This window comes from Topomyia yanbarensis, chromosome 3 (assembly GCF_030247195.1).
Source record: "Topomyia yanbarensis strain Yona2022 chromosome 3, ASM3024719v1, whole genome shotgun sequence".
NCBI lineage: Eukaryota > Metazoa > Arthropoda > Insecta > Diptera > Culicidae > Topomyia > Topomyia yanbarensis.
In genome coordinates, this window is record NC_080672.1 from 162,056,418 (window position 1) to 162,069,573 (window position 13,156).

The 13,156-nt window shown below is 37.8% G+C and overlaps 1 protein-coding gene and 1 long non-coding RNA gene across 8 annotated transcripts in view; one reads left to right on the plus strand and one right to left on the minus strand.

Moving 5' to 3' along the window:
- LOC131694165 (ecto-NOX disulfide-thiol exchanger 2) overlaps positions 1-5,597 on the minus strand; it is a 34,575-nt gene extending 28,978 nt beyond the window's left edge. Inside the window, exons 1-3 of the mRNA XM_058982643.1 lie at positions 5,429-5,597; positions 4,181-5,332; positions 2,403-2,509 (exon numbers count right to left, since the gene is read on the minus strand). Of these exons, the coding sequence (XP_058838626.1) occupies positions 2,403-2,509; positions 4,181-5,332; positions 5,429-5,477 (1,308 nt within the window). The 5' untranslated portion in view covers positions 5,478-5,597. The remainder of the gene's footprint in view (positions 1-2,402; positions 2,510-4,180; positions 5,333-5,428) is intronic.
- A 2,643-nt stretch (positions 5,598-8,240) lies between these two features.
- LOC131694169 (uncharacterized) lies at positions 8,241-11,774 on the plus strand. Of its 7 annotated transcripts, XR_009306422.1 has the most exons (4): positions 8,247-8,859; positions 8,913-9,304; positions 10,285-10,390; positions 10,459-11,763. It is a non-coding gene; the product is annotated as an uncharacterized LOC131694169 (long non-coding RNA). The 7 variants fall into 7 exon arrangements; XR_009306419.1 differs by having other exon boundaries at positions 8,241-8,859; positions 8,913-10,390; positions 10,459-11,774; XR_009306420.1 differs by having other exon boundaries at positions 8,241-8,859; positions 8,913-10,361; positions 10,459-11,774.
- Positions 11,775-13,156: the final 1,382 nt, after the last annotated feature.

Here is a 13,156-nt window from a genome sequence, read left to right on the forward strand (position 1 = left end):
AAATGCGACATATTATCGTTAGTGTTCAGGAGGCTGTGCAGTAGTGCAATAAAGCAAAGCAAGCTAATCCGCTTTCAAGGTTATCCTGAGCCTCCTGTGCCTCTTCGGGGTTTTGAATTTGTTTCTACTTTTGTGTTTAACCGTTAACAGTTATGCGACCAACAGAGCAGTGTGTATCATCTTGTGAACTGCTTGCATACCATTATAAATAAAAGATAACTACCGTTATTTTAATGCGTTCCCCTCTCTTGGTTCTTCCACTAACATGCACTGGGTAATAGGCCCGTGCAAGAAGGGATTCCCCTGATAATGACTCGCCTCAAGGTAGATGGGTCGAAATAAAATTGACTCCTCGCTCAAGGTATATCCATGCTCGGCCGCCGGACCGTACGTGATCTTCTTATGATATTTGTTGTACGGTACAGACATGTGCAAACACAGGGACGTTACGATCGCGTGCATCATCAAGAGGGGCTCGAGCGTTTGTCCGTTTGCGTGTTCGAACTCGCGCGCGTTTGTATGTCGCGTGTGGTAGCGTGCATGTAACTTTGCATGTATAAATTCGATTTTATAACCGTGTTTCCATTCGCTTATTCGCGCGTGTTCTTAGATTTTCGCGAGCGGACCATGAATTTGATACATAATTTTCGCAATATGGCTCAGATGCTAAAAGAGAGTGCGTTCTTCCATATCACTTTCACGTATTCGAGATTTTGGATGTATTGGAGGACGATCGCATTTGCATGTTCGCCCCTGCCAATTCATGACGAGGGACTGACATTTGTATGGTAGCGTACTCGAGCGCGTGGGCCTATGTATGTCGCGTGTGATGCAGCTTCGCGAATATAGTTTCGGTTCTGTAGTCGTGCGGCCATGGAGCAGACTTCCGGACGTGATCGACCCGTGACCGCGCGAACACGAGAGCCTGTGGGTTAGCATTTGTAAATGCTATCACGACCATTTTATCAACGAGGTACTATCGTGCTTTGTAGATCGCGGGCGTAGGTGTGCATGAGTTATCGCGTAGGGCTCTCAAAGATTGTTTGGTATATTTTCATCTTCGGGAGCCCTGACATGGTACAGTCCAAATTTAGGAGAGTCCCAGGTCGGGGCTCGTCGCTAAGCCCAAGGTGCCTCCAGAGAGCACTTGGCCCCAAACCCACATTGTACATTATTTCGACCATGGCATAAGTAGGTAATAAAGGTCGCCAAGTTAAGTACTAAATTTGATCACAATGTAGCTTAACTAAAAATAAAATAATCGTATCTCAAGCTTCTATGTGGTATCATCACTGTAGTACTGCTTTGGTGGAAAAGCCCCCTGACCACGTCAAAGTACAGTATCATGCCGAGGATCTTCTACAATACAAATTGTTTTGCAACAAAAACACATTGGATAATGTGTTTCACATCACTTGAGGTACACAACGAGAGGCTGCGCCATATGTCTAATAGAAACGGAGAAAAAGGAATTCCGCCAACTTACCCCAATCGCCAACTAGCCCCGAACTCCCCTACGAGTGTCTTCGAAGCATTAGTTCAAAAATTTAAAAATGGAGAGCTTTAAAACTCTTGAGCTTCAAAATTCTAAAATGTTCAAGCCTCTATAAGTTCTGTTCATCGAAGGTGGCTTCCAGTCCACTGTGCGAGGACTGATTTATGAAAACAGAGTCTTACAAAAATCGATACCATATTGCCTGGCCAAAAAAATCTCTGAAAATATATGCAACTTCCTACGGATCCGAAAACCTCAAAACACTTCCTACGGATATGGATTCGAACACCAAACCATGGCTTGGAGAACTGGTTCTAATTTTTTCATGAAATATGTCGATGTTTGAACTGAGTAAAAAGTATTTGAATTGCCACCCCCTCATAAATTTACAAATATAGACCAAACATTATCATAAATATGCTACCACCTCGCAGTTAAAGTCATAGTGAAATGGTAAATATGTCATTGTACTCATTTTACATTTTCGTTTAACATTGCATTTTAGTAAAACTAGCATAGATGCTAAAAAGACTCATTTGGGACGCTTGATATACCTGAAATTTGGTTCTTTAGGCACAGATCCGTTGTTTGAGTATTACTAAAACAAAAAAGCATTATTTTTTCGCGCTTTTTCAAAAATAGAAATATTTTTCCAGAGTTTGTAATCAACGCGGACTTGAAAAGGTCTTGAGTATACCTTCACCCAACCACTACCTTTACGGAAGCGATGCACCGCTGATGAGTTTCTAGTAACTAATAACAAAATATATTAAATAATATTAAATATTAAATCAAATGTTAGTCAGATAGTGGAAATGATAACACACATAAATACAGGTACATAAACGTGCACTATAAGCAAGGATTTCAAAAGACAGCATGCAAAAAAGTAAATCAGAATACATACCAGTGATTGCTTCTTCCATGCGTCGATGTTTTTTCTCTGGGCTTTAGAAAAATGATCCCAAACCTTCTTGTGACTGGCCGCTGTGAATACTTTTTCAATCTGATTGACTGAATTGGAGTGAAGTGGAAAATAATAACAGTAATAATAATGATAGAGCATTTTCCGGTTTTGCAGTGTGTGTATTAGTGAATGGTACTGGTTCAAAGGAATGGGGAATGGATATTCATTGGTCACGGTGGGGGGTGATGGAGGGGTGAATTTTTCACGAGAATTCATTCGTCTACAATGAAGATCAAACGGAAGATAGATTATAGTTCGAAAGATTTGTAGTTTCTTCACTACTCGTAATATCCGCGACGATAGTTTTCAAGATTTTTAGGGATTTTAAAATTTGAAATCGCCAAAGCAATTTGATTGATGGTGTTGGGACTGAATATACCAAAGAACAGAGAAAGGTGAACAAAAATTACACTTATGCTACATAGTAAAATACCATAACTATTGCTCACACTAAGCTAGTGAGCCATCATCACCATCAAACGGAAAGTTTATCGCAGGTTATCTAAGCTCTCTTATACCAAATAATCGTCTACATACCTTCGGAGAGTAAGAATTGGACCCTCAAAATGATCTAAATTCACCCTCTTTCCAGGACAGATCTAGTTGGATTGGTGTGAAAAAGAAGTTAATTTCGGAAATACAATACCTTTGACAATTATTTTCATAGTACACTTGGAACACTTATCTACTATTCGACGACTAATGTACCCATAGGTTAGTTATAATAGGGTAGAACCGATGTAGAATGGGATGTGAATGATCATCAAGAATAAGCACCGTATGGTTCTTTTGAATTTCATTATCAATCAAGCGACTTGTGTCTGTTTGTTTTGTTTTTGCACTTCGTTTAATTGAAACGACATTACTTAGAATTACAATTCTGCGCATACTAGTAATTGTGTCGTTCTTTGAGATCTTATGATAATGAGCAGTATAGTACTGCTTTCACGGCAATCACAGGCGGATCCAGAAAAAAATTCGGAGGAGGTCCGAAATTTCGACTTTGATATGTGCATTGTACAATACGTAATATGTAATAACCTTATCTGATTAAAATCATTTTTGTGGTCGAATCTTGTTTGGAATGGGTTTGAGTTTAGAACGAATTAAAATAGAAATAGAAACAATTTTAAAATTTCTCAACAAGTTAAAAAAAATCGGGAGGGGTCCGGACCCCCAAGTCCATCCCCCTGGATCCGCCACTGACGGCAGTGCCAGTGCACCTTTTCCCTATTTGTCAAGTTCGGCAATATCAAACAATAATCATGATTCTGATAATTAACGCAATATACCACTTGGAATATTTTAAGCAAATTCTTTCATCAAGTTATGGATTTTAAGCCTGAATAAACCGACTAATTAGAAATGTAGGCATTGATACAAACTTACCAAGTGTTTAACAGCAATAATTATGAACATATCATATGCATATCCGATATAATTATTTTGCACTACAGTTGACGCAATGACCAACCAACAGCAAGATCGCTTGACCGAATTTCAATCAGGTTCAGATAGAAAAGGATCGAAAATTCCTAGTGCTACAGTTTTTGTTCAACAAACGCTAATAGGATGGTTTACGGTGTTCTAAGTGCGATGATCGATTGGCAGGGATTTAAAGAAGGTAGGATATGGGATCTGACCTTTTCCTGGCGGTTGTATCTAGCACGGAGCCGAGTTCGGTACGGTTTCAAATGAGTAGAGAACCAAGTACTTACATTGCGCCAACATACACTGCATCTGCTTCCTGTAGAATTCTCGGGCACGGCTCAGCTCTTCGTCGTTTATTGCCTTTTCCGACAGTAGTCGCCGGACGTGAGAGTTGGTGCTCTGGATCATCGTATAAAAGTTATTGGCATTCTTTTTACTGCAGTCGCCCCTCTCAAGCCAGGTAATAAGTGTTTGGACAGCTTTCGCAAAACTTTCATCATTTTTTAGCATATCCGATATAGATGTTGCTTCATGGTCAGTGTAGTGGATTATTGGCTGCGGAGATGATGAGCGAGCCTGGTCATCATCAACTTGCTCGCGATGACGCCTTTCTCTTTGTAGTTTACGCTGCCGGCATTCGTAATCATACTGATCATCACGAGCATGAGCGTAATCTACATGTAATGTACCAAAAGTAGCTGGATCCTTCGGTTCCGGTGTAGTGTAATTAAATCCTCCGCTATTCAATTTGACACGATAGCCAGACAGATAAATAGCAGAGTCGACCGAAGCTTCATACACGTATCGAATATGACAAAAGTTTTTCTTTGAAAACCGTAACGTCGTAATTTCGCCACATCGTTCAAATATTTCCCGTATGATTTCTTCCGTTACTGAATTCGGCAGTCCGCCAACAAATACGGTTCGACACCCTGGCGGACGGTCGATTGTCTTCGGACCAGGAGAATTAGGGCTGGGTGGAAATAATGTGCATGATTTGCAATAAATTAGCTCTTTGCTACCATCTTCTGATCTAATCATGTTCATCGCCTGCGATGTTATGTCCATTCCCGTACTTATCTGCTGCGCCGTCATCACAGGGAATGTTTGCATTCCTATAAGCGATGATCCGTCCATCATGTTAACCATACCTGGAGCCATCATCATAAATCCTTGTGGTTGTGGGATCAGTTGGTTAAACAAAATTTGGCCAGTGCCATCTACTCCCAACTGCCCAGCTTTTTGAACCATTCTTTCCTTTCTCTCATTAGACGATCCTTCTCTGGCAGATTCACGTTCGGAAGCTGATTCCAAATCCATTGGAGCTGCTCCAGATTGCATTTGATTTTGTTTGCGGCAATAATCCATAGAACTAGATAGTAATGAATTAGATTGAGCAACATAGCCGCCTGCACTGGAAATTGCTCCCATTATGGGGTCTGTGCACAAGAAAAAAAATCGATGACTTCGAAAATTCTTGCAGAATAATGTTTTGAAGATAATATATACTATTATATACTCAACAATATACTTACGCATGGTTGCTATTGCATTTCCCGAAAGTTGGTTCAAGGTATACGACATACTTTATCGTGCACAATAGAATTATAAAATTACAAATATTAAGCAGTTATTTCAATGAAAAATATTGTGAAAACTGCCTTGCACCAATGCACCCATTCACCAAAACATTGTTCTTCTCGAACAATGAGCTGTATCTACAACATGAGAGTAAACGTCATACTTCAATGTGTTAGTAGCCGAAGAAACCCGGTCAAAAAAAATGTGGACGAAAATCGAAGAAAGTACCCGGTCAAACCATTCGGAATTTGATTCGGAATCCTGAATGGAGTCATTATGGATTCCAAATCAAATGTAACAACCGATTCTGAGTCGTAATCGGTTGTTGCATTTAATTTGGAATCCATAATGGCTCTATTCAGAAATCCGAACCGGATCCGGAATGAGTTTAACTGATGTGGTTTTCCTTTGAGGCGAAACTGAGTCAGTTCCTAACCCCAACTGCTGTCAAAATGTATGAACTGACAGCGGTTGGGGTTAGAACCTGACTCAGTTTCAGGTTCAAGCGAAATCGCCATGAGTAAAGAGCATGTTCAGCAGCGTTTTATTTGGTACACGGTAAAAAAAACTTTACCCATTTTATGTATTCAAATTGCCCATTTTCGGAAATTATTCAAGCTGGCAAAAAATGGGTATTTTTTTGTTTCTAACAATGAGTACTTTTTATCCATTTCACAACTACTCGATGCGGTAATATCAATACGTATATTGATCTTAACAATGGGTGAAAACTCCTTAAGAATTATTTCAAGCAAGTTAACCTGCTAACTAAGGATCGTAGCGGAACCTGCAAATTATCGGCCTGCATCGGAGTCCGTGGTGGAAACGGAACATTTCGGCAATGCTCCGAAAACAACGGCTGTTTAGACTACTGAGGATGTTGCAAATATGTACTAGTTCGGCATTTTCAGAACAGCCAAAAGATCCAGCCATTTACAAATATATACAGTCGGCGGTTTTATTTTGTTAAGGAGTTTTGGAATAGGATCTCTATCTAGATTCCTATACTTTTGTAAGGAGACAATAATGTGAAATGAGTGCTATTTTAAGTTTTTTTTTAAATTCAGAAACAATTCTATTGACAGTATTTTTAATTCTGGCGCGATTTTCATAAATGGGTATTTTTTACGAAATTTGGTGGAACAATTCCGCGAAAAATAATGGGTAAACTATACCCAGGTTGACGTACAAGGTCTATACTCATTTATGCGTACAAACTAGAGCTCCTATATATAGAGTTAGACGGACACAAAAGCCGGAAAACTGGCAGCTCTTATTCCAGGAAGAAAACACTGGCAACCCATGCCAATGTTCAAGCTCTAGCTTAATGATTTCATTGTCGTCGTGAGTTAGAACTTCACATGTACGAATGGAATACCAATTCGAAGATCTGATGATATGATTTCATACTTGTGCGAATATCTATTTGTGTTACAAAAAAAAATCTTGTTCTTTTCGTTTCTCTACACTCGATAACACAAGAAAAGAGTAAAATAATTATGATCATAATCACAATACCTTTTCCATATACATCCAAAGAGAACATGTTATGTGACGTAATGCTCGATTGGCTCCACCATTTGACATGTTCAATTGGCTCCGCTCAGTGTCTCGCCTAACTATGAATATAGTAACTATAGTACAAACTATTTACCCATTTAATGGGTTATTCCACTTTTATTGAAAATGCGTAGTTTTCTACGCATTAATGGGTACTTTATTTTATTAGTGTATGGGAGTTTCAAAGTAGAACTGGAACTGAAACAATCACATACACTGAGAAACAAAGATATGCATGGTTAGCATAGTTTTTGTTCCCGTCTCTTTTATTGTGCTGTGATTTTTATGCATATTCTGGTTCTAGTGAGCATTCATCGAGTGGATAGACCGAATATGTCCAATGCATAAAATTTACAGCTGAAGAAACGAGAGGCAGATAGAAAAGTATGCTATCGATGCATAAATAAAGTTTTTTTTTATTTAGATTATAGAGGTTTTATAACCTTAAAATCATTCGCCTCTTCGAGTTAGAAAAATCTCTTATGAAACATTTCTAACCCCAGGTGCGCTGCATACAAGGCAATCGATTTACCAACTACGCCTCGCCCACCCCCATATAAAGTTCAGCGCGTACCCAGCAGAACGTTTTCGTTATAGTTTCGAACAGTTTTGTTTTAAAATTTTAAACTAGTATTTGGCGCTGTTTAATACGGTGTTTAATTTAAAACATATTTAGGACAGTGTTTTAAATGTACACTGAAAACACTTAACACGTTAACATCATGTGGAAATTTATTGAATTATTTCAATCCTTGAAATGCAAACGGTTGCCACTTCAATATCTATTCAAGTGTAAGAAATATGGTTTTCAAATGAAATTCATGCAAACTGTAAAGCACATCAACATCATAAGAAATACCATTGAATGGTGAAATCAATTGTTTTACATTTAGAAATGCACTACATGTTTTTCATGCGAAAGTTATGTGTAAAGTTCATACTTTACGACTCAATAACATGGCAATGAACATTCAATGAATAAATATGTCGCATTCACGTGGAATTTGTTTGAATTTAATTTGAAACACCACATGAAATGCTTTTTAATGGATTTTCATGTGAAATTCAAAGGGAAATCATTTCTTTTACTTTTTAACATGAGAACGCACATGACAGTGATGTTTAATTGCATATGGTTTTATCGTGTAGATTATTTTCAGTGTATAGAGAGTATTCAGTACAGGTACTTACACTGAACAAAAATTGTTGCGATATAGCATATGATTTGTCATTTGAACGACATAAAAACTCAATGTTGACGATTTCGAATGGCAATCATCCAAAAAATGGTGGATTCAAAATCGAATGACTTCATGTCTGTATTGGAATGAACAGTCTGTGATATTCGAAGGATAGACATAACGCCATATGAATTATTTGCACCCAAAAAAGTAAACGATAGTGCTTATTATTATCATCTCAACTAACAGTAGTTGATCATTCGTGTTTCATCTGTTTCCAGTGTTTGGGCTGGCTCGAATGACAGTCATTTGAAGCGCTTCATGCGTTTGCGAGATAAGTTTTTTCATTATTTCTGTGCAGTCGCAAAAAGTCAGTTCGCAACATCAAAACGTGAAAAAACTGCTGCTTGTCATCTTCAAGACTAACGTACCCTAGAAAAATTGCTTTGGAGCTGATTTCCTGGTATTGGGAGAGAAACTAGCGTCCGGATCAAAGGATTTATTTGCATATTTTGGAGCAATGCCACTGACATGGTGTCTTTCAACATACAGGGAATAGCCGTTATTTAGTGCAAATAACTGGTCAAAGCCATAGTATGCAAGGCAAAGAGGGAGTACTGGAAAGGGAGTGAAATATACAATAGGTAAAATGTTTCGTAAGTTTGTGCACAGCTAGTTTCACGATCATATTTTTTAGGATGGATGCCAAATAGCTGTCAATTGATGACTATGTTGATCGGAACTATTATTCTGGTGAAATGGTGGCACTAACGATTCAATATCGTACGGGAATCACAGCCCTAGGAACCACGAGTCCCAAGAGATTGTAGTTACAGGTATTCCTATCCCAAGGTTTGGAAAATTTCCACGCGACCGGCACTAGGTGATGGCCAAATCTACTGGTTTCACATAGCCGTCTTAGTCCCTGAATCAGATTCGAGAGCTAGACGGATCGCATGATATGCAACATGAAGAGCCAATGTTCGATCTGCTTTGGTTCTATCCCGATGACCATGGCGGCTGAACTACATTGCCCCACAATGCTGATTACCTTTGGAAATGTACAATCAATTAAACAATCTGACGCAGGTATTTCAGTTTTATTATGGAAGGGTTCAATTTATAGCATTAAGCACTATTTACACTTATCCGATCCGTTTCAGTTCCGTGCACGGACACCAATATTCTTTCATACAAATCAAAAGCGAGCATTCACACTTGTCCGGCACGGTGCTGTGTGCTCACATTTGAAGCGTGTAAAATAATATTGGCATTCGTGCACGGTACTGAACCGTTGCCAAAGCGGATCGGAAAGGTGTTACTTTGACTTTATCGTTATGTTGTTACAATATTCTCTGCACAAAAGTACACTAAAAAAATCGAAACGTTAATTCTATTTGTTTCAAACCGCTTAAAATTCATATGAAGAAGAAATGCTATTGTTATCGAGCGCACACATACCTTCTATGTGTCAATTGTATAAACTATGTATGCACACACATAAGTTATATGTGCATATTGTTATAGAATGGGGTTTTATGTGCCTAATAATTATGAAATGTGAATGTAAGATTAATATTTATTGTAAATACACACATTAGGTTTATGTGCCAGTAAATAGTGTCGTAAACGTATACTTCCGCAATAGTGCAAAAATCTATAAACCAATAGGCATAACGTTTACTTTTTTAAGTGTACTATGATTGTGGTTAATATACAGGTGGCATTCATGACACACGCCTGTTTACGAATATTTTGACGCATGAGAATTTTTTCAAAAAGACATCTGCAATGAGTTACTCTCTTTGTTTACTTTCTCTTTCGATTTTTACGGTGTCACTATAACGCTTTTCACTTATTTTACAGTACAGATCGAAAGACGGTGGTTTTAAGTAGCATATTATGACCAGACTTGAGGGATAAATGTTAAAGTGACCGAATTATTAACAGAAGAGAAAGTAAACAAAGAGAGTAACTCATTGCAGATATGACTTTTTGAAAAAACGCTCAAGAATTGCGTCCCACTATTCACCATCTTGCTGTAATAGTGATTTATTTCCTCTTTTCAGAAAACACCAGCACCGCACAAACGTAAGAGATTCTGTGATGGACCAACGTTGCCGCAAGAGAACACTGGTAGCAATAGGTTTGTTCCAGTACCAGGAGAAACTGGAAGTACTCCAGAGAAAACAGGGAGAAAATCGTTCCTGTATTATCTTCTTTTCTTTTCCTTCTTTTGGTAGCAAATCGGAGTGAAAAGGAGCAAGAATGTTTTGTTCCGGAGCAACAGGGAGTGACTTCCGTGTACTGGAACAAACCTAATCATTGTTAGCAGAAAGGAAACCACTCTTTTGCGCTCAAGCAAGAAACCAAGTCACCCAGCAATTTTTAAGTTTACCGTAAAACTTGAAGGCACTGAGCTAGATCAGCAACCTCCCGGTGCGATTGTTAAAAGTCGATCAACGATCCAGTAGAATTACGCACTAGACAAGAGAATATGTCCGGAATTACAAATTCTGACTCATCAGAAAAATATCTTTAAAAAAGCACTAGCTCGGAAACGGTATCAATCGAAACTATGAAAAGTTTCGACTGACTCCGACGCAAATTCCGGAAACTTTTCTTCGTTGATTGCGCGAATATTATATTCTGGTACTGCTGGGTAAATTTCACATTGAAGAATAATTCCGTTGCTAGCTGCCATGATTCAGCATCGAGAGATAGAACCTATAGTCGAGATCGAACCAAGAGAGCAAGGCAAACCGTTGTCACTAAACGCCCTAGCACTAAACTAAAACAAGTTATATTACACATAAGATATAACTTTCTCCGCTGAAGGAAGGCAACAAATTTTTACCGTTAAATTTGAATACTGCGTAATTGTCTCTCTTCGTTTACTTTCGTAGTCACCGATGTTACGTAACATGTTTTAACTGAAGAATTTTTTTTTGAAGACTCACGTACCGGGGGAGTAGCGATAAAAAAAGTTGTGGTTCAGCCGGAAATGAACTGGATTTCTGGCTGGTTCCAGTTCGTATTCTGGCTCCAGTAACACAACCGATTCTAATTAGCCACTAAAGTCGGAATACGAACTGGAACCAGCCAGAATTCCGGTTCATTTCCGGCTGAGCTTAACTGGGTGCTAAAGCTGTAAGATTGTCATGATGACATTCACACAGAAAAAAATGTTGGTAAAAATAAGAGTTTTTCACTCTTAGCAAAAAAGAACCAACGCATACTCTTAGTTTGAAAATAAAACTTTTATTTTGAATACTATTCTTCATTAGCTTAAAAGGAAAACTTTTATTTTGATTATTATTCTTGATTAATTTAAAAGTTTTACTTTCAACCTGATAGTAGGCGTTAGTTGTTTTTTGCTAAGAGCGGAACACTCTTACTTTTACCAATATTTTTTTTCTGTGTGTTGGTAACGAAACTATATTAAGCAAAGTGTCAAAAGTTTGAATTCAATATGAGGTTTTTTATACAACGGTAGCATGTTACAAGCATTTGGATTGTGTTTTGATGTTTTTAGAATATATTATTTTGATCAATAGTTTTTAAGAAACCAATAACAATAAATTACGTTTGCAAAATGCAATAAACTGTTTCAAGAATAATTATATACGTACAACCAATTCCTTGATTTGAACTGATCTTCTGCTTAAAACCAAATATATATCGTCTTGTTCTTTGAGCAACTTTCATTCAACTTTTCGATGACATTTATGCTAAGAAATAATGGAAGTATTTCGATTTTCTGATTTGGTATATACGCTGAATATGGGGATGTCTTATCAATTTCGACGTTTTAGTTATTGTAAAGTTAATGTTAACATTTCAATCTTGATCGGTTGTTGCTTTGCAATGCGAAACTTTTGCTTCTATTTTCTGAATGTCTATCATTTGATACTTGCATACAGGGGTGGAAAGTAACTTGCAACAAAAATCAAAAGGCTGTCATCCAAAACACAACTGACAAATGTTAAAGGGCCGGGTCATATTGAATATCATTCGGAATAACGCTTCAGTTTTGGTACAGTGTAGGCCTGATAGTCAGAGGAATATAATTTTGAGTCCATTAACGCTAAAAAATATGATTACCAGTATTGTTGCGCTTATAATAAAATCTCACATTGCGGGCGTCTGAAAGGCGCATCAAATATAGCCGCACACTCAAAAAATAAATTACTTTGAATTTACATGAATTGTCACGTGAATAAACATTTTCCATCGTTTAACATACATTACGTGATTCATATGAACGACATTTAATAATCCTGTAAAATTTATTTGATTCACCCGTAACCTTTAAGTGATGCAACGTTGACCGTCGTAACGTAGTTCACGTGAATTTCCCGTGTGAAAAAAATGGCTGAAACATCAGCCACTGTTTAAATTATTCCGAAATAATACTGACTTAATTATAGATAGAGACAAATTAAACTTTTTATCCGGGGAATACGCGGTGACTACTGCCATCTCCGATGGATGATGGCGCACACGGATGTCAAACATGTCGTCAGGAGTTCCCAATAGGTATTTCGTTGGATGAACGATTGTCAACCATAGGCACCGCTAAAAATATCTTCTGGCTATTCGAGTCCGTCATACATGGTAAGTTATTTCCATTATCACAGTTACTGAATCTGATTACTAACGTGTTTATATATTTTCATTTCATATAGTGACACATGGCGAATTGGAAATCGATCTGCCCAACCTTGCATCTCGGGGTGGAGAAATAGCTCCAGTATTGTACGGCCCAAGACGTCGTCAACAGTAAATTGATTCTTGCTCTTCAAAAAAAGGATTTGTTACACAAATCTGCTTTATTCTCGAGAGTGTTTTAACACAATTCTGAGGAACACGATTCAAAATTAGGATATTCTATGTTTAGTTATCGCAATTAAGGATTCAAATAAATTGAAAGAAATTGAC